This window comes from Agelaius phoeniceus, chromosome 5 (assembly GCF_051311805.1).
Source record: "Agelaius phoeniceus isolate bAgePho1 chromosome 5, bAgePho1.hap1, whole genome shotgun sequence".
NCBI lineage: Eukaryota > Metazoa > Chordata > Aves > Passeriformes > Icteridae > Agelaius > Agelaius phoeniceus.
Genome location: NC_135269.1, coordinates 58,465,345 through 58,490,863, shown reverse-complemented (window position 1 = coordinate 58,490,863; position 25,519 = coordinate 58,465,345). Strand labels below are relative to the sequence as shown.

General features: G+C 42.3%; 1 protein-coding gene across 1 annotated transcript in view; it reads left to right on the top strand.

Annotated features, from left to right (window-relative positions):
- The window catches only part of LOC129119334 (sucrase-isomaltase, intestinal-like), a 58,874-nt gene that overhangs the window by 13,466 nt on the left and 19,889 nt on the right, over positions 1–25,519 (top strand). The window contains exons 7-14 of the mRNA XM_077178012.1: positions 7,972–8,097; positions 9,088–9,219; positions 14,850–14,963; positions 15,076–15,192; positions 15,273–15,357; positions 19,575–19,692; positions 22,555–22,723; positions 23,289–23,405. Coding sequence (XP_077034127.1) covers positions 7,972–8,097; positions 9,088–9,219; positions 14,850–14,963; positions 15,076–15,192; positions 15,273–15,357; positions 19,575–19,692; positions 22,555–22,723; positions 23,289–23,405 — 978 coding nt within the window. The remainder of the gene's footprint in view (positions 1–7,971; positions 8,098–9,087; positions 9,220–14,849; positions 14,964–15,075; positions 15,193–15,272; positions 15,358–19,574; positions 19,693–22,554; positions 22,724–23,288; positions 23,406–25,519) is intronic.

Genomic DNA, 25,519 nt, shown 5'->3' with positions numbered 1-25,519 from the left:
TTCCAGAGAACTGGGAGTACACATGCCAATGGTGGATTTGGAAGTGTACATGCAATTTTTATTTAGTGAGGACTGTGCAGAAAAAAGTAGGAGTTAATATGTTTTTCCTGGTCACCAAATGACGCTTCAACTGGGCCTTTCCACAGAAAATTGCCGCCTCAGATGCAAGCTGTGTATGTAAAAAATCAGTGTCAAACCTGAAGAGTGTGGAGCAAAGCTGGAGTAAGCATGTTACTGTGAGAAGGGGGGGTCACTGTGCAGACCCTGAGGATTAGGCTGCAATTAGCCTTCCCTGAGGAAGGCTGAACAGCTTGGGGCATCCCAGAGCCAGGCACTCAGAGCTCACAGCAAGATGTGCATGTGCTCTGCCTTTCCCTGTGTCACCCATCAAAGGGGCCTGAGCAAACATTTTGTCTTTCTTGGATTTTTAAAGCCTCCATATCCTATGACTTCTTTTAAAGTGCCTGTATGGGAACAGAAGTACTGTGGTTTAGAGGAAGGGAAAAAGAGGATTTAACCCAGAAGGAAGGTATTTCTGGGTTCTGTTTTGGTGAAGGAAGGGATAAGACTTGCTCATGCTGCTGTTTTGGGAAGGCTGGAGCTTCTCTGGGGTGATGGGCTCCGCTAGACCTTTCTTTACCAAGGAGAGATTCAGGTGCTACCTCCCAGAGAGCTGGGAGGCTGATGGTGCTCCTCCATGTCCTGTAGAAGGAGCAGCTGCTCTGTTGCTTGGAGGTTTCCAGCTCCCTCTGGAAATCATCCCCACCCTTTGTCTGTCATGGTTTAACCCCAGCTGGCAGCTCAGCCCCACACAGCCACTCACTCACACCCCCCCAGTGGGGTGGGGGAGAGAATCCAAAGGGTAAAAGTGAGAAAATTCGTGGGTTGAGATAAAGACAGTTTAATGGGTAAAGCAAAACTGTGCACACAAGCAAAGCAAAACAAGGAATTCATTCACCAGTTCCCAGCAGGAGGGTGTTTAGACACCCCCAGGAATCGGGGGAATGGCTGAACGTGTGACTGTTACTGGGAAAGACAAATGCCATCACTCTGAATATCCAGCTCCCCCTTCCTCTTCCCCCAGATTTATGTGCTGAGTATGAAGCCATTTGATATGGGATATCCCTTGGGTCAGTTGGGCTCAGCTGTCCTGGCTGTGTCCCCTCCTAACTCTTTGTGTACCCGCAGCCTCCTCACTGGTGATGTGGAGTAAGGGGCAGAGAAGGCCTTGACTCTGTGTAAGCACTGCTCAGCAAAATCAAATATATCCCTCAATTATCATCACTATTTTCAGCACAAATCCAAAACACAGCCCATTCCAGTTACTATAAAGAAAATTAACTATATCCCAGCCCAAACCAGCACACACTATCTCTGATGCCACTGCCACAGACCAGCAAGCAAACTGGGATTTTACACGTTGGGGGGAAGGGGGGAAAAAGTAAAGCAACTTTCCCCCAGGCTGGAGCTTTGATCCCCATTTCAAGGGAGTTAGTGCAGCAGTACGATGGAAATTAGAGCCACGCCTGTTCCTTTTCAAAGTCTTTTACTGGTGTTTGAAGGCAGCATTTCTGTGGCTTAGCATCTGAAAATAAAATGAGAGAGTTCTCACTCTCCAGCTGACGGGTAGTGGCAGCTCACTTTCCACCCCTGTCTCTGGAAATGGAGCTGGAGCAAAGAAAACAAAGTAAAGGAGAGCAGTGGGTGTCTCCTAATGAGACATGTCACATGCCAGGACAAAAAAATCCTGTTCTGTATTCTCTGAGCTTGTGCTCAACTCTCTAGGGAATCTTAAAGAATGCATGTTAGTAATTTCAATGTGAAATAATAAGTTCTTCAGTAAACATCCTGAAATTCCAAGGTCAAAAATGTTACACTTACCATATTATTAGTCTCTAGGGTAATAATTTGGCTTTTATGTACAAGATATGTGGGAAGGTGAAGGAGACAGAAAAGACTTTATTTTTCAATTGTCTTTTCTGTCACACTGAGAGGATTTTCCCTGTGCAGTCATTGCCATGCTGTAGGGAAAGAAAAGGGCTAGAAAGGAGAAGTGTGACTGATGTCTGCAGAGCACTGCTCAGCAGCATGGCTCGACTCTCTGAGCTGTTTGCATGGGTCTCCTCTGCAAACCGGTGTTTTGGGAGCTCCTGGCTGCAGGGGCCCCTGCTGGGACCAGGCTGCACTGCTGCAGAGCTTCTCGGTGGAATAGCACCTGCCTCCCTCCTGAGCAAGTCTGCCCCAGCCACTGCTTTTTGCAAGGACCCCTCAAAAATGGCCCCACTGGTGTGGCAGGGTGGCCAGGTGCCAGCAGGTGCACAGCTGGTGAGAACAAGGGAGAAGTTTCCAGAGCAAATTGCTTTGCACCTTTCTCAAATGTTTTGTGCCATTGCCTTCAGTGCCACTTCAGTATCTGAGCCTCCTCTCTGCCCCTGCTATGTTTTTTTCTGTGAGGTTTAGGAGCTTAGCTCTGCTCTGGGCTTTCATGTGGCTCCCTACAAACCAGTGAGTTAGGACAGCTTTGTAACAAAGCTCTTTATTTGGCCTCTGGAGAATGCAGGATTTCCCCACACACCTCTCCAGGTTGTCACCAGCACCTAGGGTGACCACAGACTCTTGGCCAGAGCTGCTGGGTCCAGGCTATGCCAAGAGCAGGGCTCTTGGCTCTCTGTGTGGTGATCAGGGTTGATTGGAGCTGCTCTGCCAGAGTCACCAGCCTCTCTGCATCCTTGGAGTGAGGATAGATAACAGCAAAAGCTGTGATGGTCCTGGATGCCAGCCTGGCCAAGCATAATCTGCTTTAAATGGGCTCCAAGAGTGAGGCAAGGTGTGAGAAGGGAGCAGAGGGTGAATGCTGGTACCTCTGTCCCTCTGCTGTGTGCTGCATGGAGCAGAGGTGAGCTGCAGCTATGGGGTCTGTGCTGGGCATGGTCCCATGGGAAGGAGCAGCCTCCAGCCCAATTCTTCTGCTCCCTCCTGTCCCTGAGCCCAGCTGTGTGGGGTGTTACTCCTGCCACATCTAAGACATCTGAGATTGTCCTGTACAGCTCTCTCTCTATGACAGTGATCACATTTTTCTCCTGCTGCAGAAGAGATCTGGTGTGCAGAACAGTTATGTAACACAAATCTCACTTTTAACAGCAAACACCTCCATTTGCAGGAGGGTTAGAAAAAGCAGTAACAAGCTAAAGAGTTCAGGCACTCACCTGAGCCTGGCTGAGGCTCTGCAGTCACAATTAATACAGGCCAACATTGCCAAGGCCACTGGTGGCCTTTCAGAACAGACCAACAGTGCACAGCAGTAGTGTGTGAGCTCCAAAACAAGATGCTCAGGAATGTCAGGGTTCAAAAAACAGATATTTAATAGCTCTTGAGTAAAGGCCCTGAATTTGTTATTTTATCCCAAATTATCCAATAACAAGCTGTAAGTGAGCATACTGTAAGTCTCCTGATTCTGTTTGGAGAGAAAATTGCTGGTTTGCTTCCTCCTTACAGAAGTGTGGGCTAGTTACAGGTGAAAGGGACCTCAGAGGTCTCTAGTGCACTCTCCCATTGGAGGGCTAACATGGGGAACCTGCTTGTACATTGATCTTATCACAGATGATTCAGTGAGTCTTGCAGCTGAATTCCCCAAGAAGGAATAAACAACTGATAATTGTTTTGTGCAGAAAAAACCCAATATCTTAAGACCTTGGCATTGAAAATCCTTAAAATTTTATATTCCTGAGGTTGTGAGCATCTTCTTTATGGTTCAGCAGCTGCAGGGCCTTTCTTTTTGCTCTCCTAAATCAAAGCTTAGCTTCTGTTAGCAGACTTTGAGTGAAGGTTGCCCTCTAACTGACTGGGTGCCCACAGCACTCAGCTGTTTGTCTTAGTCATAGCAGATGAGCTGGATACAGATATGTGGGCCATGGGACCACCTGTGGAATTTAGCCATACAGAAACACTAAACCCAGTGCATTAGCCCACTTGGGTTTTACAGTTTCCTCCTATAACTCTTCTTTGAAGAAAGGGAGTTGAAGCAAATATCAAGCTTCAGAAATCATTTTATGTGGCTAATTAGGGTGTGAGATTAGCAATATGCATTGCAGGACATGTTAGCTCCTTTGTGAGCACAGGAAAGAGAACCTCTCTCCAGCCTCTGTTATATATGGGCATAACTCTGCATCTGTCTCTCTCTCATCAAAGTCTTTGGTCATAGTGTTAACAGAACAGGATCCTGATTTACTCTATAGAATTTATAACCTAGTACATATCATTGATGCTTATATTAATAACATTATTTCTCCAATAATCCAACACAGAGAAAATGAGTACAGATCACCTGCTCCCTAGATACAGATTTTATCTGTTAGATATACTTGTTTCCACTGAACTTCATTCTTACCACAAAATGTTTCCAGGGTACCTCCTCAATACATCAGCTCTCAGGTGGCTCTGAAAAAAGTGAAAAAAATACACATAATGCTAAATTATGTAAACATGCAAAAACTAACAGTGAATTTATTAAACACCAGGAGTTATTTAAGAAGCAAGTGCAGGAAGAATTCTGGAACAGAAAATAGGATCTTTTGTTTTTACTGGTTCTGCACTACCATAGCTTTGTGCTTTTTCCCCCCCTTCATTTTGGATACTCCATATGTTTGCTGTTTGTATGTTTTCCTCCCTCAGTTCTCCTGCCGTACCCCATCTACCTTTTCTGATTCTATGGGAGTCAGTTTTGCCAAGCAGGCTTTCTCTGGCTGCTGCACTTTCTGATCATTTGTATGCAGAATGCAATCTGTATGAATTAAGTAGATCCTAAATATATATCAAATCCAACTTGAGTCTTCAGGTTTGCAAAATTACATTCCTGCCTCTGCTGATCCATCTGTGAGTGGGTACCATATGTCAGTTACTTTATCAGGAAGCTTCAGGGGGATCCATTAGAGAGAGTCCACAGCATAATTAGAAAAAAGAACATTTGTTTTCCCAGCTGCCCTGTTTTCATCCTTCCTCTTCAAATGTTCTGTTGGTTTCAATTAAGCTCACCATAGATGCACCAGCCTGGTGAACCTAGAGAACTAATTGCTTTAAAAGCTTAATATCTTCCTTGCAAGGTAGATATTTTTCTGTTGGTTCAGCTATAATCCCAAGCTCCTCAAGGGATGCTGTCACAAAATACTGTCTCACTCTGTGGTCCAGAATGACACAGCACCATCCCATAGGGGTGAGCAGGTGAACCCCAGCAAGCTCCAGTGCCCCAGTGCTGGGGACATGCCCTTTTGGAAGGGCTCTGACTGAAACACCAGGGGCCACAGCTCCACCTCCAGCCCCCCTGTTCTCCACCTGCATGCTTGATAGGACATGGGGAAGAAGCCAATCCCCATCCAACTCTTGAAATGCACTGTATTGGCAATGTCCCAGGCTGTCCTCCCCAGGCAGGAGTGACCTGGGTATCACAGGACCCAGGGCAGAGCTGCTCAGCAGCTCCCACTGCATCTGCCCAGGCTGGTTCCCCCTCTCCCATTTCCCAGCCTGCTTGGGAAGAGGCAGCAGATGCCATGCAGACATCCTGCCAGGGCACAGGGCTCTGCATTGAACTGCAGGATTAATATTTATCAGCCAGTTTTCCCTATTTCTCTTGTCCAAGATGAGAAGCCTGTGCACAAAGCATTTTATTTCATTAGGGAGTTCTTTTGTTTTGGTCTGTTTTTTTAACCTTGTTTGTAGAGGTCATTCTCTGTTTCCAGTAGAGAAAGCAAGGGCAAAATATGCATCTGCTTTAGGAGCACAAAATGGTGGGTTCACAAAGCTCATCCTGCAGCCTTTGCTGGTCTCAAACAAGCTGTGCTGCCTCCTCAGATGAATTTATCCTTAACGTGGTGAGTGTGGATGTGCCAGAGAAGAAGACTTCTTGCCCTGAGGTTTGCCATGCTGTGTTGGACACCTTGGTGCTGGCTCACAAGGTGTCTGGGAGATTGTCCTGAGCCATCACACCCCATTCAGCTCTCCAGCAGAGCTTGAAAGATGGTCTGGGTGATCAGATGTGTCCAGAAAAAAAACTGGTGACATGTGCAAGGAGATGGGATAGCTCCAGGGTAGTTATGGCATGTCTGCCCATTGGCCTCCCCCTACATGGTAGGCACCACCTTTTTCTGTTCAGGGCCTGCCCTGGCAAGGGCACAGCAGTGTGCAGTGGAAGCTGAGTGCCTCTGTGGCAGGAACACACTGCTGAGAGCTGCTCCCACTTCTTCTAATTACCCCAGCCTCCAGCTGAATTGGAGGAGAAGTAGATACTGAGGAGGATCAGGAAAGTTAAGTCTGGTTGGACAGGACAAGCAGCAGGTGTATGGGGCAACTGTGCTGATCAGCTGGAGTGTCCCTCCTGGAGACACCCAAAGCATTAACCTCACCAGTGGTTATGGCCTCTTTATGTTTCTGCTTATGTGAAACAGCAGCATCCCAACAAGTGAAGGCACACTGTAGCCAAATTTGTAATGTTTGGCTGTGTGTTCCCAAGCATTTCTTGTTTGGAAGCAATTTACCCTATGTGTTTCCCAGCTCAGGGGCATTAAAAGCATCCTCAGCTTTTCTCTGCCTCTCTCCCACATGTGGTTTTCTGTCTGATGCACTTTGTACATCTGTGTACTGATGCTCTAGCTTGTGATGTATTTTAGAGCAATTTCAAGCTCAGCCTTGCTTTCCCAGGTCATACTTCCTAGAGAAAATCCCATAGGAAGGTGTGCCTTCATGCACTGCATGTCCAGAGAGCTTAGCAATGCAATAGATACAGGCTGCCAGAAGTGCCTTGTTTTATTTATTTGAAGTAGATGGGGTTTAGCTGCCAATATGCAAGTTTTGTTGTTTTTCACTTTTCAGCATAATTACCTAACTATGGAGATACACAAGGAAATAAGGGAGGGACCATTATTTAGTCAAAGGGGGACAATAGCTGCAGCTGATTAATAAGTCATAGGTGCTTATTAGCTACTAGATTTTCATGTATTGCCTGCAAAGGTGTTGGAAATATAAATCAAAGGTTAGTTTCATTGGATTTAACTGAAGTAAGGATTTCAGAAGATGTGCCCCAGAAAACACTGGTGTGTCCTTATGAGACAAAGCCAGACTTCAGCTTATTTGTACAACAGACACATTCTAATTGCCCACTGCTCATCCCAGGTTACCACAGCAGCGCTCACCGGGGGAAGCAGAGCAGGATGCCTTGCTTCCCTGTGCTCTCAATTGAGTTTCCTCATGCCATTTACAGATGGATTACATTCAGACAGTGGAAATCAAATATTTATAAATCATATTTAACTCATTACCTTGTGTTTCAGTTGAGAATTTCAGGACCAAACAGTAAGTCTGGCCTTGAAGAGGGTTGTCAGTGCCTGGCAACACAAGGATGTGGGCCAGCAATAACAGTAGTCAGCCATAAGTAACTGAGTTTCATCAGATTGGTGTGTAAATATGATTAAAACTTCAGAGAGCTCAAATAAAGATCAGACTCTTGATAAGTTAGTTCAGCTGGATGTGGCAAGAGAAGTTTGCAAAGCTTATGTTGCTGTGTGTGGTTGGAGATTTGCCTTCTGTTGGCCAAGGAGTTTGTGGACTTGTTGTGGATCAGGTGGCATGAGGCTCCACACTGGATTTCTGCTGGCATGTGCCCTGTAAGTGAGGGTACATGCTGCTGTGCAGAGGCTGAGACCACGTTTGACATCAGCCTGGCTTTTATACACTGTCTCCTCCACCAGGGTGTCCTTAGAAGTGATGCTCAGTGCTGGTGTTGTTGGAGTCTCTCTGAAGGGCAAGGATCCACCAGGAGAAGCGCCAAGAGCCACTCAGAGAAAGGAATGGGTATTTAATGGGGGTGTGATGCCTGTGCCCTGGCCTTTGTGCTTTAAGTGATCTGGAAGCCTCTCCTGGCGTTTCAGAGTAACTTCTTTTCCTCTCACCCTTGTGTTTCTGTGTTCCTCACTGCTGCTGCAGGCCATTGGACGCCCACACATGCCAGCCTACTGGGCTCTGGGATTCCAGCTCTCCCGCTGGGGCTATAACAGCCTTGATGTTCTCAAGGAAACTGTCGACCGCATGAAGCGCTATGACATCCCATATGTGAGTATGAATCTTTCACTGTGGGTGCTAACCTTGCACTCTGAAGTGAATAAAATTATAATGGAGGAAAAGTAATTATCTTACAGAGAGAATTGTAGAATAAAAGGACATTCATAATCTTCTGTAGTGGGTTTGCATGTAATATCTTCGTAATGCTGAAAAGAACATTTAAAGTGGGCTGTGAACATGATGTTTAAGTGCTGCTCTTGGCTGCATAGCAGGTGATTTTGGTGTGGATTTGCTGTTTTGCAGTATGAGGTGCTAGCATTTTAAAAACAAATAATGGAAAACAAACTTCTGATGCAGATCACTGCAAAATAGTTGCTAAACTAGGGCTTCTACATTTTTTTGTAGTCCACTGCTAGGATTACAATTACAGTCTCTTAGGTTTCATTACATACATTAGTTGCCTTTCAGAAATACCATTGCATGCATTCTAATTTCTGTATCAAATACTTCAGTTATAGAATCATAGAATACTTGGAGCTGGAAGAGACCATTAAAGGCCATCTAATCCAATGCCTTGCAATGAGCATGAGCATCTTCAACTAAATCAGGTTGCTCAGAATCCCATCCAACTTAATATTCAATGTTTCTAGGGATGGGGCATTCACCATCTACCTGGGGTGCAACCACCTCATTGTAAAAAACTCCTTCCTTATATCTAGTCTGAATCTACCCTCCTTTAGTTTGCAACCACCACCCCTTGTCCTATTGCTACAGACCCTACAAAAAAGTCTGACTCCAACTTTCTTATAAGCCCCTCTAGGTATTTAAAGGCTTCAGTAAGTTCTCCCTGGAACCTTCTCTTCTCCAGGCTGAACAGCCCTCTCTGTCTCAGCCTGTCCTCATAGCAGAGGTGCTCCAGCCCCTGTGATCATTTTTGTGGCCCTCCTCTAGACTTGCTCCAACAGATCCATGTCTTCCCTGTCTGAGAACTCCAGAGCTGGAAGAAGTAATAATGTAATTTTTTACTTGAAAAATGTTTAGGACGTCCAACATTATGATATTGACTACATGGAACGTCGCCTGGACTTTACCTATGATAAAGTGAATTTTGCTGGTCTCCCAGAGTTCATAAAGGAGATGAAGAAGAACGGAAAGCACAACGTTTTGATTCTGGTAAATTAAAAATGTTGCTAATTATTTCTCCATTTATAAAAACTATTCCCGACATAGTCTTCATAGCAGTACCTAGGTGCTAACACAGTGTAGCAGATTTTCCATTTTCTCATATGTTGAGAAGAGCTGAAGAAAAAGTTCTCACAGATTTAATTTTTAGAAGTGTTGTCTTTATTCAATAGCTCTCTACCAGTATCATCTCTATATCAAAACATTAATTCTCTGTCACTTTTTTCCCACTCAGTTATGAGAAATTTTGCCTCTGAGTTGACATTGCTTTCATATAATTCTTTCCCTGAAATGAACAAATTATTTTAGTACATATACAAAAATAGCTGAATAGTGGAAAAAATTCTATTCCTAATCACTCTGGAATATACTAACTACAATTCATGTTTCTTTGTACTTACTTTTTATCTATGTTAATGTGAGAGATGATTACTTGTCTGCAAATCTGTGGAAAATGTATGTTGAACCTCTGACCAAAATTGGCACACGGACAAATGAATTAATTGGGATACAAGTGAAAATTGGAGTTTTCCATCTTCCCCAGTAAATTTTTCCAACAAAATTTGCTGTTTCTCTCCAGCACTTCCCTATACGTGTCCTTGTGCCAAAATGACTCTGTCACAATAGCTAAGTGAGCACCAATGGCAGCAAGGACACTGGAGACCAATTTAATCGAAATTTAAGTAAAGGTGAAAATAAATTAGGAAATCAAATAAAATCCATTTATAAATTCACAAGATCTTGCTCTCCAGTGTCCCCCAGCAGCTTAGCAGTAGGAGGGCTGCACTCCCCAGAGCAGGCTGCAATTTGCTCTCCATAACCACTGGGGGCAGGATAAGAGGAAAAGCATTTTAAACTGCAGCAGGACAGATTCAGGGCAAACGTTAGGGTAAAGCTGCCTGTCAGCAAGGTGAGCTGAGCAACAGACAGCTGCTGGGGCCAGGGTCCCTCCCCAGGTGGGTGCTGTGAACAGACCCTGCAGATGGATCAGGCATGGCTCAGGCATGGCTGAGCTGACCTGCAGCCACAGGGTGAGGAGGAGGAGACAATCCCACAGGGCTCCTCTCAGCACTTTTTGCTGTAACTGTAGATTTGTAATATGTTTTCTACCTAAATGGTGAGTTTATATCTTTCATTTGGATACTACATTCATTTGGCTACTACTTATTTGTCTTTACCTCCAACTGCCAGTCTCTCACCCTTCTATTTTCTTTCTTTATAGACTGATTGAAATAAGTGTATTCTCCCTCAGCCTTTCTCTGCTAGGCTAAACAAACACATTTACCTGCAATTATATTGATGGCTCATGCTTTTAAGGAGACTGGGATTCAGTTAATCCAACTGAATCACGATGGACAGGTCCCCTTGTTTGGATCCTAAGTCAAACCAGTCTTTTTAAAATAAGGCTTGTAGAGAGAAAGCATGAACTGCAGAGTCCTGAATTGTGGTACAGCTGCTCTTTCACAAATACACTTGCTGGTTTATCTGGAGTCAAGATAAACAAGAGCTACTGCAGTTTTCTCATCTAAAAATCACATTATCTTGTTAAATAGATAGATAAAGGCAGAAGTGCCTCCCTCCTATCCTTATTTTCTTCTCACAGTTTGTTTTGAAGTTTAAAACATTACTGAGGATGGTGGATTAGTCAGCACCACAGATAGCTATATCAGTGTTTTCTTTTTAATTGTGAGTTTTCTGATAGTTTCCTTAAACATACCTTTTATTATTTGCCTAATCTTTGCTTTGGTGCACTGTAATTCCATTTACTACTAGGACTCTCAAACAAAACCATGCAGCCCAAGTGATCAATTTCATATTGATAATGGAAACAGCAGTATGCATAGAGTGAATGCTGCTTGCATACAGCAGTATGCATACAGTGAATGCTGCTTGCTAGCCCTTTGTCCCTAAAGATGCCTTCCCCTGAAGGTTCCATTCTGAGAAGCTCGGGGGTGCAGCAGTGAAATCAGTTTTCATCAGTGAAGGTTCAAGGCACAGCATTTAAATAGTAACAGATTACTAAGTCACTTTGATGGAAAGAAACTTTAAGACAAAAATAGACCCAAATTAAATGGATACATCATTGTAAATAACTAAGGAGTAGTGAGCACATGTGCTGTCAGGACTGATTGCTCTTTCTAACTGTTAGGCAGTTTAGGCTCTCTGTAACCTCAATACTACTCTGAAAATGATCTAATCTCTTAGAGCTGTAACATTAAATACCACATGCCTATTTATTGGTTTATCTCAAAATAGTTTGCAAAGCATTAATATAGGAGCAAAATACCAGGAGTTTGGGGTAGCTCTTCCTATGCACTCTTGCCCTTCAGAAAATACATGGTAGTCATCTCTTTTTCATCACTGTTGGGATGTCTCCAGTTGTTTTGCACTTGCTACTGGATATGAGGCTACAGGCAAGCAGTTGTGGTTCAGTGGCTGAGCTACCTTCTTCCTTATGAGTTTGACTTCAACAACATTTTTAAAGCCCTTTCAGTTTCTCAGATGGCACATTCTGCAGCAGTGCAGGAAGGTGTTGCTGTATCAATTCAGCTGTTAGACAGATACAAGGAACATAGCAACTCTTAATTCATGCAATGAGCTAATGGGAATCCAGATAGGAAGCCTTTCTTTCATCCTTCCACTAATCTGTAACTGAGGCCTGTCTTCTGCTCTAGTTCTTTAGCCAAGCTTGTGGAAAAAGAACAAAAGCTGAGCCAGTCTGTCCTTCATTGTTTAAAAGTTAATGAGAAGTATAGGTTGCACTGGTACTGACGTTTTCTATTTTCACTTTATTACAGTTGCTGATATCTCTGTCAAAATTTGTCTGTTAGGATTCTTTAGTGATGTAAAGTATTCCCCTAAGTTGAGTTGGGAGCTGGAGCAGTGTGAAGGGTTTCATTCCCAAGTCACAGTGGGTGCAATCAAGGCAAGTGTAATCCAGTTGGATACCGAAAAAACAATTTTCTATTTAGATTCCCTTTGGGTAGTGACAGGAATTGGTGAGTTCTCCAAATATAGCAGATTGTTGCCTCTCTCATGATGATTTCAGGAAATGGGCTCTGACAGCCAGTTAGTGTCATGGAAAACTTCTGGTAAATGGATTTAGGGAATGGGTTCAATCTATCATCTCAAGACCACTTTGGTCACAAGCAAAGCACAGATCCTGACAGCCAGCAGTACTGACACTGGCCACCTGCCTGAGGATGGGACCCTGATCTCAGTTGTGCCACCATCACTGTGCTTGCTGGTGCCACACCAGCAGCAGGTCTGCTCCCCAGGCTTGCACCCTGTGCTGGGAGCCCTCTGTGACTATGGTCCCCTTGAGAGTAGCATGGCTCCATTACTGGAGCCTCTAATGCAGCCCTTCAGCTCTTCTCTCTCCTAATCTCTTTCAGAGGCCACCTCTACTTAGGGGAAATTGTGACTTTGCATGTCAGCACCTGGTCATCATCATTGCACTAAATATTGTGCATGTTTCAGCCATGTCAGAACAAATATATTCTTTAGAAACAAAGATGTTCTAAAGTAACAAGGAGTACATTGAAAAATTATAAACATTTTTACTAAAGAGGATCTTTAATGAAACACCTTGCATACTGTCTATTAAGTCATATTAAGAATAGAAACAGCTAGGAATGACATAAGTGACTAAATACTTGAAAGTCAAGAGCAACATGCACATGATTCAAAATAATGCTCGATATCTTTAACATTTTTAAGTCCAATTGTGTGAGCTATAGAGCCAAAAATTTCCAGAGATGAGTTTTTATGGATGTGCATCAAAATATATGATTGGGATGGGGCCGCAGGAGGAAGTGCATCAGTCTGGGTATGTGCTGGGGGCTCACAGGTCTTCAGGCAGTCAGCTGGAGTTAAGGATGCTCAGCACTTCTTCCCTTAAATGCTAAAACGATGAGTGAAGATTTAACAGGCATGAAACTCCTTCCCCACAAACAACCCTTGCAGGCATGGACAGCTTTTGTTTTCTTTAGGGCAATACTAAACCTGCATAATATATTCGATTTATGCTCTGGAACAACCTTTCAGCTGAAGGAAACCATAAGTTTGCATTAGGAGTAGCTAATTAGGCTGACTTTTTTTAGCCTTCATGTCCCTTGAGAGACATCTTTACCACAATTATAAGATAATTATTGCAGATGGACAGTTTTCTCTTTTGCAAAGTTGGACTATTGAACAAGTTAAAAATGTAATGGACGCTTACAGTCCTTATGGAGGTGACAATAGAGCTAGATAAACAAAATTTTGGACTTAAAGTAGGGATTTAGCTGTAGCTTTTGTTGTTGAGGCATGGAGAATATACTTCCCTCACCAGGGCTATGCTTATCAGAGAGCTCACAAGTAAATCAGGCAATTAATTCACATATTTACATGAGATTTAAAACAAGCCTTTAAAGCAACTTACCATTTGGGGTCTGATACTTTTTTCTTTTTAAGACATTTACTAGTTAGACTTCTATCACATTTTGATTCAAGTTCACTTAAATTATTGCAGAAGCTACAACTAAGTGGAAGAATTGTTTCAATGCTGTTTTTCTCCATTGTGTTTCATAACTGAAAGGTTTTGCCTAGAGCAGAACCTGAGACAGTAAGATTTTCTAAGGAGAAAGTAAAGAATTCCCTAATAAAATGGCTGCAGTCTTTATGTGTTCTAAAAAACACAAAGCAGATAGTTGCTTCCAATTAGGGATGTATTACAAAGTGCACTTACCTCCTTTTGGCTGCAGCTGAATGCTGGGCAGATTTGCAAAGTACCTCTTCATTCAGTGGCATCTCAAAGTATTCTTAATTTTATTACTTCCAGGATGGTGGGTGGGCCTCTGTGGTTCCCCAGGAGCTGATCAGGCTCTCTTTGTACCCGCTTGGTGGCTACTGATGGTCATCCTGAGGCAGAGGAGTTGTTGGTATCAATATCAGGGGCAGCAGTGGGAGGTGGTGACCACCCCAAGCAGTGGGAAGGGGCAGGAACAAGCTGTGGGGTGTAAAATGCTGTGCTCCTGGTGCCTGGGGAGAGCAGAGGTGTAAGGCCCCACAGGCAGGTGTGAATTGGGCTCTCTGTGTCAGACTGGCATAACACATCCTTGTCCAACATTGGTTTGGAATGGAGGGCTAAAGAGGCCCTTTTGAGGTTGGATGTGCCCAGCTTCAAGCCCCTTGAAAAGTTTTAGTTATTCCAGCGTTGAGCTGTTGGTGCTGAGGCAGCTGGAATATGGATTGCCTTGGAGGAAACCCAGAGGTGCTCCAGTGTGGGAATGTCCAGCACAGCACCCAGCCACAGCAGAGACCTTGGTGCAGGGGGAGTAAAAGTCTAGTGCCTCTCTTAAAATAATTTGAACATAGAAAGTCTCATAAAAAATAAAAGTGACTGTATTTAGTAATTTCACGTTGCTTTTGCCTTACACAAGAAATACTCATGACATAGCCTTAATGACTTTTTCTAAATTATGTGCTCTCAACTCCTATTAAATTTTAATGCTGTTTTCTTCCAATATTTTTGCAATCAGCATTAAGAAAACATAACACAAATTTTTATAAAATATAAAACAGAAGATTAATTGTTACCTCTGGGATTTCAATAAAGGAAGTGTGATCACTCTTTTCAGGACCCTTTCATAGCCAAGGATGAGGAGCCAGGCACTTACAGACCTTATGAACTTGGCCAGGAAATGGGAGTGTGGGTGAACAACTCTGATGGCGTGACTCCTGCTGTTGGGCAGGTGGGTTTTTTAGTTTTGTGATGCATTTTGTCTAGTGCTGCTTCAAAACAATAAAGCAGCAGTGTAATAGAAATGGGAAAATAACCAGGATTTACATTTTTGTAACCCCTAGGCCTGGCCTCCTGGAGATTGTGTGTTTCCTGACTACAGCAACCCCAGGACAGTGGAATGGTGGACCCAGTTGTGTCTGGAGTTCAAGGACGTCCTTGACTACGATGGCATCTGGATTGTATGTCCCATTATATCTGCCCTTCCTTCTTATAAAAAAGAAAATGAAGATTTTCATGTGTCTTACTCTCTTTATTAAAGGATATGAACGAACCATCCAATTTCATGAGAGGCCAGATACCTGGATGTGCTGATACTGAAATCAATAACCCTCCTTACATTCCTAGTAAGTACAATTTCATTGCCATGAATTATTTATTAATATTATGTTTTTATTCCTATTTTATATTATATTATATTTTAGAATAACATTAATGTTATAATTTCATTGCTGTTTTTTTGTTTCTTTGGTTTTCTTGTTTGTTTTGTTTTAAACCTGGATAGGCTCTATTTTAGGAGAAAAAAAAAATTCCATTCTCTGATTTTCCATCTTTCCCTGTCTGTTCTGTAAGTTCAATTACATATTTGTTTAAGGCTCCAGTGGCTCAGTTTTCTTGGAGTATCAAAAACAATCATGTTCCTCTGTCCAAGGTTCTGCCTCATAACAGGACTAGAAAAATTACCTTTCTTGCCATTCTCTGGGCAACTGGTCCACATCAGAAAAAGGGCAAGATACCTATATACGATAACTCAGCTACAGACTTCTGAAGTAACCCTTGCCATTGCTAGTCTCAGAGATGGCCTTCTCACAAACTTTGACAAGGGAGATGGTGCCTTAGTTCAATATATTTCCTTTCTCTTTGGAAAGAAATTTTCACTGTGTTACTAGAAACAGGCTAAAAATAAGTTTTAAAACGTCTAAGACTATGGGAAACTTACAGGAATGGAAAATTCTCTTCCAGGAGCTGAGTTAATGATATGCTCATTCTTCCCCAGGAGGCCATGAGTACCTATGATTATTGCCAGTGGTGTGGTAGTTAATCCAGCCAACATTTCCCCAGGAAAGCCCAGCTGCCTGAGCAATGTTAATATGCAATAGGAAGCTGATACATGAGGGTTGGAGTATTGGCAGTGGAGTATTGGAAATGTCCCCTTTTCCCCTTCAGGCTTTTGTAGTCTCATGAGAATTCTAAATTTTCTTTATTAAATGGCAATTCTTTTTTTTTTTTAATTTTGAATATGAGAGAAACATAAACATATCAAAAACATGATAAAATATTAGAAAGAGATTGTGAATTTTTGAAAGCAGGAGAGCTTTTAATGATGATTTTGGTGTTTGCTCTCTTTATTGGGTAACCACTGCATACTTATCCTGTGGGTCTTGACCAAAGCCCAGGAACTGATGAGAATTTCCCCCTTTGCCTTAAATTACCTTCATTTTTTGGTCGGCCTTCAGAGCTGCATAAAAGATGTGAGACACTGGGTAAACTGGGCAAAAGAGCAGAGCTCCCTTTACATCACAAATAGAGGATTGAGAGTGAGCCCATGCAGCTGAGCCATGCAGCTGCAGCTGAGCTTTGTGAAGATTAGCATTGATGTCTGAGCCACCAGGAGGGACTCAGACCTAGAGGCCTGCATGACATATAAGGACACTGAGAGATACTGAAGACAGGAGTGTTTTGAGCCCAGTTTCTCTGCCTTGACTCATGCACATATGCCCCTGCTTCTGCTAGTGACTAGCAGTGTTAGAATAATATAACAGAATCGTAGATGGGTTTGTGTTAGAAGAGACCTTCAAACCAACCTTGTCCAGCCCCCCTAGCATGGGCAGGGACACCAGACCAGCTTTCTCAAAACCCTATCCATCCTGGCCTTGAACACTTCCAGGCATGGGGCATCCACAGCTTCTCTGGGCAGCCTGTTTCAGAGTTTCACCACCCTCACAGGAAAGAATTTCTTCCTTGTATCTCATATAAACCTGCTCTCTTGAAACCATTACCCTCTGTCCTATCACTCCATGCCCTTTTAAAAAGTCCCTCTCCAGGTTTCTTGTAGGTCCTGTTCAGGTACCAGAAGGCTGCTCTAAGGTCTTCCTAGAGACTTTCCTAGTATTGATCTTCCTTCTGCAGCCAGGAGCCCTAGGTATTACATCCCAACATGTAGGGAACCTATTTTAAACCAGTGTTTAAGGGCTTTCTTTTCTGTTTCACTTTCTAGAATAGGTGCCTGTTCATAGCTGTCCAAGCCCTTGACTTATGTAGGTATGAGAGGTGCCCTAAGCTGTTTAGTCCAGTAAGATATTAGGACCTTCCTGGGCTTAGCAGAGTTTTGGGAGCTCACTATTGTCTTAGGTGATTTCATCTGTGTAAGTCCCAGTCTCAGAACCTCAGGCTTTTTGTCAGTGTAGCCTTCAACCTCCTTATCTAAATTTTATAACCATGATTACATGGTTTGAAATTCTGGTTTAAGCCAGATGTCCTTCAAATCAATTTTCTGTAAAACACTTTATACTGAAGATTAATATGCAATTGTAAAATAATCAGTATTACTGAGGCAGAATACAAAATACTCAGAATAAGAATGAAGCATGAACCTATGATTCATGTGGTAGCATTTTCTCTCCTATCCCACCTTAAATTTATAGGGCTAATAATCAAGAACCACTGGGACATTAAGTGTGACTTTCCTCAGAAGCTTAGTGTCTTCTTCAAAGACATATAGGTCAAAGTTACTTTTTAGGAAGGCAATAGGAAATTGCCTATAAATTAAGTTTTTTCTGATGTAGATCACCGACACTGGAGTCTTTGTGTCTAAAGATCCAAACACAAGGATTGTAGCTGTAGTGGCACAGCAGGGCTGAGAGGCTAATGGGGTTTCAGGTACAGAGAAATTGTGATAATAACTGCAACCATCCAGGAAGTGCAATTAGGCAGGGAGATTGCTTGTTCATGGAGAAATATTTACAATAGTGCATGCACGTAATTAAGCATGAAAAAAAAAATTGAGAATTTATTTTTTATTTTGAGAGACTTTTATAATATTTGCAACTCCATCTCTAAAAAGAAATATAATGTTGTCTCGCTTTGAAAGACAGGTGTCTCCTAAGGAAGGCAGGACCCTCCCTTGGAATGGAAAATGTAAACCCCTTCCCTCCAAATTATTATAAGTTTGAAATTAAGGGGCTCTTAGGCAAAGATATGAGAATAGCAATAACAGTTCTTTACTAGTATGTCTAACAAGCCAAACAAAACAACAGCAGCTACAGCATTAACAATGAACAGAGCCTGGAACCCGCTAACAGCCTGCAGTTCCGGGCACGGCCAGCAGGGGCGCTGCTGGCTGCCGGCAGGCGGGGCAGGTGCGGTGACTCCCCCGCGGCTGCAGGGGCGCTGTGGCGCGGGCTCGGGCAGCGCGTGGTGGTGAGGGAGGGGATGGAGGAGAGGGTTTGCCTCACCAACCCTGGGCAGCCGGTCCCGTTGCCCCAGCAGGACTCTCGGAAACAGCAAGATGGGCTGGCAGGATGTCTCAGCAGACAGGGAGTGAAGGGCTACAGTGCAGCAAAAACTTAGCGCAGTGCTGGAAGAAGCAGCAGGGGCAGGGCAGTGGCGGCCCAGCTTCCCAGCAGGATAGGGAGAGGCGAGCTCTGGATCCTGAACAGATGGGGACAGGTCCCTCTTTTAGTGAGGTGGGTGTTAATATGGTCCCAGTTCCGTGGCTGCTCTCATGAGCAGAGGCTCACGCCACGGCAGGAGAAGCAGCTCTGGGCTGGGCTCCGGCAGCAGCAGCGAATTCCCTTCCCCAAGCAGCAGCTCCAACCTTCCTTCTCCGAAGCCGAGAGGAAAAGCGCCAGCAGCTGCCCCAGCCCCGTCCTTTACCTGCCCAGTTCCCGTGGTGTCTCTCCCTTCGCAGAGAAACTCCAGATAAGAGAAGTGCAACCAGATGTCCTCCTCCCCTGAGCTTGGCCACTCCTGTTTTTCTTAGGTACCTAATAATTACTGTTTCCTAGCAGCTTATGGGAAAAAATTCCCTAAAAGGAACAAAAGGAAGGAAACCTAACCCTCAACAAATGTATAAACATCTGACCTGCCCATTTCCTGCTGAGCTTCATGAGGCATTTTCAGATGGAAATTTTTTTTGCACCAAATGGGCTTTTCCAGCATCTCTGTGATATGGGATCAAAGACCAGGCAGCATCTAAACGATATTTTTGCTGTTAACTAAAATTTGTCATTGTGTAAAATAATATATTCTTAATTCAGCAAAGCAGAAATTTTCTTTCTTACTTACTGAATACATGACACCTGTACAGATATTTTGGATTATTGGACATAGAACTTGAAATTAATTATCGGTGTTTACTCAGTCATCTCCCCTCTTCAAGGACACGTGCCTGTGTGCAAACAAGTATTTGTGGCTATGTGCTAACCTCAAATCAGTGCAGGTACAGCACTTCAGCTTTCCCTCTTCCCAAATATTTTGGTGTTTTCACCCCTAAATGTGTAGAAATATGAAGAGACCTGAATTGTGATGTATATGATTTTACAGTGGTTTGTATCATTCCCAGGCATCTCTGATCGTTCCCTGGCGGAAAAGACACTGTGCCCTGACTCCAAGACTTACCTTGGGGACCACTACAACACACACTCTCTCTTTGGCTGGTCCCAGACAGAACCAACTTTCAAGTAAGTTTTCAAAATATTTCTCATTAGATTCCAGGTGATTAAAATGCATTTTAAAAGCCATTGATGTTACTTGGAAAATCTGTAATAGTATTTAATAAGAAACAGACCCATGTCTTGTTTCATTGTTTGCCATTTAGTAAGAAGTTTCAAGAAGAAAGAACCTTGGAAGAAGGAACAGAATCCTTTCTAATTTTACTTTTCTCATCTAAATCAGGGTGTATGTATAGGGCCTAACTTTACAGCTGCTGCTTCTGTATATCTAGAGCAAGATGCTCCTATGCTCTGTTAGAGCTTCTCATGAGCATTGGCAGCAGAAGCAGCCTTGTGTGGTGTCAGGGGTATTTATCTGTGCCTTCACTATTGTGGTAGAGGAGCTTCTGTCACTGTCAGTGGAGAATCCAAACTGTTCAGGTCCCCTGGCTGCTTGTGGAGCTGCCTGTGGTTCCTGGCAGGCAGCGTTTTGCAGATTGGCTTGGGGCTCAGTTGGTTCAGGAGGTTAGAGCTGCATTGCAGCACAGTTGCTGTCAGCTATTGTAAAACTCATTTTGCAGCTGGGAAGCACTCAAAGCCAGCTTATGCAGGCAGGGCTGTTGCTGTGGAAAGCTGGCTGTTGGATTAAATGAAATGGGCAGATCATGGCTTTTCCAGCAGGGATTGAGCTAAAACACTGGGAAATTTCATACCACAATGGAAGAGCCAAAGCAGGGGTCCAGTTGTGGCCTGTTTCAGCATTTAGCACTCATTTTCAGAAGCTGGATTCTGATAGCATCCAGAGGGCATGGTTAAGTGAGCCTAATTCTGGTGTTGATCCGTTTGTATTTTATATGCCAAGTGCAGGGCAAGGGAAGCCCTGGGAAAAAACAGAAGTAGTTTGCCAGCTCTTATGGGCCTGGCTGAAGCACATTCCTGCTTTGAGAGAAAGAACAGGAAGCCCTTGAACCCTGGACTTCTTACCATGGTTTTTGGGCCCCTATTCCCCAGTCTTTGAACAGATTCTACCAAGAAACTTATTTTGCTTGGCCAAATGTGGAGAAGACCACCAAAAGTATATGCAGGAGTTGATTTTGCTGCAAAGCTGGGAGACTTTGCTGAAGTATTTTTTGTACATATTCATTTGGGTTTCTCAAATAGATTTCCTTTCAAGGCTGGTTGTATATCCTTTCTGCATTCACTCTTCACAAAGAATATATTAAATGAAATTACTGACAGGAATATTTAGCACCCAGCATCAATTGCAGGATATTGGATGAAAATGAATGACAATTTCATAATCATATAAAAACACAATTCTAAGAATTATTCTAAAGCAGACAGAGAATAGGAGATGTGTCATCTGGCCTCTGTCAAATGGTTTGAATTTGAATACATAAACTAGCAGCAATCAGTTTGTGCATAGCTTAATGCCAAGAGTTATTTTCACATGATATTCTGTAAATAATTTAAATCAACAAATGCATTTGACAACATTAGGACCTGCTCTGCAATGGTTTGTGAAAGACTGAAATTATTCAATAAATTACTTGTTACAAATTGTTTTTGCAGCTCTGGATCATAGTTGAGTTGATCTGATATTGCCCTCATTAGCACCTGTATTTGCAAATGGAGCCAAAGGCAGCCAGAGGAGAGCACTCCTGCTCAAGACATCCATGAAAAGCTCCAAAATAACATTTGTATGAAGCACATGGAGTCTTGTGCAGTTATTGGCCCAACAGTGCACCTGCAAACCAGAACCAGCAGGTCCCTCACAGTTAAAGAACTGCACCTCTTGCTGCATATGGCCCCTAAGGTTAATACATTCAGCTTTCTTCCATGAAAGCTGCTGGGTTTTTTTTGCTTCAGAAGCAAGTGTTGAAACACTAAAGTCTCTGTGCCATTACAGAGCCAAGAGCAAACACTGGGCCATGATGAATACAGGTGAAAGAACTCTTGATGAAATCTCATTAAGAAAAGGGAGAAAGAAGTAGATGGTGAACAACATGATTGATATTTCATGCTAGAATTTCCAAGAGAATCTAAATTGTGTTGCCCAAATCATATTAAAGAAGAGTTGAATTTGGGTTCCTGCAATATAAAATACTGTAGTTTACAATTATGTACAAAGAGTATCCTATTCTGAGGAATTTTGTAATAGATTTGTTTGTAAGGCACATCCTCTTGATTTTCTGGTGACACAGCAAAATTATTTTCAAAAAGCAAAGATAAATTCATTGTACCACTAAATCTGTAATGAAACATCATATATCAAAAAAGACAGGAAACCAGAGAAAATACTACAAGGATGGAGTGGCATTTTGAATGATTACAGGTTTGTTTTCTATATTGGTTGCTTATTTTTTATAAGATGTTTAGATATACTTTTGATATTTTATTGTGGTTTTGGTTTTTTGGTTTTTAATTCCTGGATATTGGAACTTTATTTACCAATACAAATCTCCAAATAAATCCTGTGTTGAAAAAAATACATATTATATTCTTTTTTAGGAACTAATTGGACACTTAAGTAAATATACTAGTATAGAAAGGAAATTATGGTTTGAATTTTCATTTTGAGACACTGCTGAGAATAAATTTGTATATAATAATAAACACAAATTATGATTTAGGAAGATTAAAATACCTGAGAGAAATTGTTTAGTGAATCAGATAGATTTTTGTTTGTTGTTTGTTTTGTTTTGGCCACTGTGTAAATCTTCCTTTTATTTGCAGTTTTGCAGCCACATTTGCATGTGAGTAGGGATCACAATAATAATTGTTTCATGGTGATACCCTTTCAGATAAAATTGTGCCTGAACGCCCAGGTTGATTTGAAGATGTTTTGGTTGCCATTCCTGTTTTTGATGATCTTGTTGCATTTCTCTGCAGTGTTGTCAAGCAGGCTACTGGAAAGCGGCCGTTTGTCTTGAGCCGGTCTACGTTTGTTGGCAGTGGCAAGCACAGCGCTCACTGGCTTGGTGACAACTTCTCTCTGTGGAAGGACCTGCGCCGCTCCATCATTGGAATCATGGAATTCAACCTCTTTGGCATTCCCTATGTAAGTCTGGCATCCTCTAGGCAGGTGCTGGCTTATACACTGTATCACTTCAAATTAGCTCAAATGTTCTCTGAAACAAGCTGCTTGAGATGGCCAGCAGTAACAGCCCCCATAGCCTAAGGAACTGCAGATTAAAAGGCTAAATGTCAGTCTCGGCTGCTGAAGGGAAACAAAAACAGCACTGCACGATTCAGACTGACTTAATGTATGCCATCCAAAACCAATCTCTTTGTATTATGTACTCTAGGATTTCAAATTATGTACTCTAGGAGTAGGGCTCCTTTATATATTTCTGGGTTTGCAAGTTGGGATGGAGAATTTGTAGAATTATTGAAATACAGTCAGATCTTCCACAGTGAACTTAGTGCTCTAGGAGACAGTAAACCTCAGTCAGAAAAATTTGTATCATTATAGAGCATTCTTGTAAAATAGTTAGAAACAGGGATTTATTTCCAAAAATTATTTTTATTAGCAAATTTCTGTAGTCTCTCTTTTGGGGCCTCCATCATAAACACAATTTAATTTTCACAAACACAATCACAAACGCAATTTAATTTTTCCTTAGATTGGTGCTGATATCTGTGGGTTTAACTACAACACTACCTATGAACTCTGCCTGCGCTGGATGCAGCTTGGCTCTTTCTATCCATTTTCCCGAAACCACAATTCAGAGGGAAACATGGTAAGTAAACAAAGTTACATAAAGCTGTAGCCTATGATTACAATTATGTGGACAGTGATTTGTGTTGCTTTCTCCAAAATTAACCTGCCATTCTTGGGTAAACTGGAGCAGTAGGTGAAAAAGAGTGCGGCACTGAGAGCAGGAATTAACAGTGAAATGTAATTTTTTCCCATCCATAATGTAAAGATAACATAAAAACACCGGTCTTCTCACGCTGTTGGTAAAATTAATCTGTTTCATTTTTACCTACTGAAACCCAGGTTTTATTTAAGAGCCAATGAGTGTTGGGATATCTTCCTACTCCCTTGATTGCTGCAACTTTTGTTTCAATACTTCTGTAATTATAGTAAGTATTGCAGGGAGGGGAGAGAGATCATTATACACCATGCTTGCTGTTTAAAAGCAAGTTACAAACATGTGAGAATTCCAGGGAGAGGCACCAACAGTGACATCATTATCAGCCAAGCAGCAGCCAAGACCAGAAAAGGCTAATGAGCCATGAGATGAATGAAAAAGTGCAGCCTTAGTCCAGTTCCATGCCCTGGTTTCAACACCATAAAAGTCCTTTAAAGACTTGTTGCAAACAGAAAGAAGTATCAGGTCATTTTTAGCTATGAAGTTTGAAGGTCTTGCAGCCTTTGTAATTATTCTGTATTTATCTGCAACCATGATGAAATGGTTCTGCTTGTTCAAGAAGTGTTTGGGTTTTTTCCTTCTGTAAACTGATCTGTGCAATGCTGGAGCTCAGGTTATTTGCTAACCTTCAGTTTCTTTGAAGTTGCATCATCAAAATGCTGCAACATTTACACTCCCAGGGAGACCTTTGTCTCTCCATGAAAGTATTATGGATGTTCAGCAACTGGGCAAATGCAGGAATAATAAACCATAGTACTATCATTAAGAGGCTCAGGAATTAGCCTGTAGATCCCTGAGGTATTTCTTTGTAGGAGAAGAAATGTCTGTGAGGCATTAGCTGTTGATATTGAGAAATATTTTCCATTTGCCTCTCCACTAAAGTTAGAGGTGTACATATATATATATATATATATGTATGTGTATATATATATATTTATATGGTTGCTTGGCCCTTTGAGCATGCAAACAGAGTCTGACCTGGGTGAGTGGATATATCAATCTCATATGTACAATTTAATAAACAAGAAGAGAGCAATGGGTGTATATGATGGGTGCTGCAACTGAGAGATATATTTGGTTTTATTGGATTACTTAGATCCATTTAAAATATTGTGTTCACGGAAAGAAATGAACAGGCATTTTGGGTGACTCAACATCACCTAAGAAGTCTGACTGGTTTTTTGTGACATTAAGCAGTGTTTGTACAGTGTCAGAACACTGGTAAAAATATAGTGCAATTTTTGAAATAATAGATGGATGCTCTGAAGCTCAGAGCCAGCAGGGAGTATTCTTAGTGAGTAATTCTGATATAAACATAATAATGGTGAAATTTTACTTAAATATTGAATTTAATTAACATTAGGTTAGTGTTAACATAAAATCTTAAATACCCACTTTACCTAATTCATTGGGTATTTCAAACAGATGAATTAATATTTTTCTTGTCTGAAAAGCACTAGATAATATAAACAGCTTTGTTACTTCTGTTACTTTTGCATTTCATTGTCCTTGGAATTCTACATATAGTCTGCAGCTTCAATGAGAAAATTGAGTACTCTGGGAAGATTTCATGAAGGAGAAAGGGAGCCATGTGATTTGTAAGCTGGCTGTTTAGCACTGGAGAGGTTGACAGGAGAAATTAAAGGAGATGTAGCTCTTTCCCATATCAGCACGCCCTTGGCTGCGTGCTCTGCCTGCTATCCCATGGGAGAGTCAAGGTTGTGCTGGAGTAGGACCAAAACCAGCCAGTGAATACAGACAGGCTGCTCCAACCTGCCCCCTTGATGGTGGCACCGAGTGCATGCCCTGTCCCACAGCAGAGCACTGAGGAGCTGAGGGGCACTGCTGATGTGTGGGTGCACTGTCAGTCAGGGCATCCTAAAATGGGGCACACAGGAGGACAAGTCAAGCTTCTTGAATGGATGAAATGTTTTCTGTACCACACACAGTGACTTTGGTCACCTGTTGGCTTCAGCAGG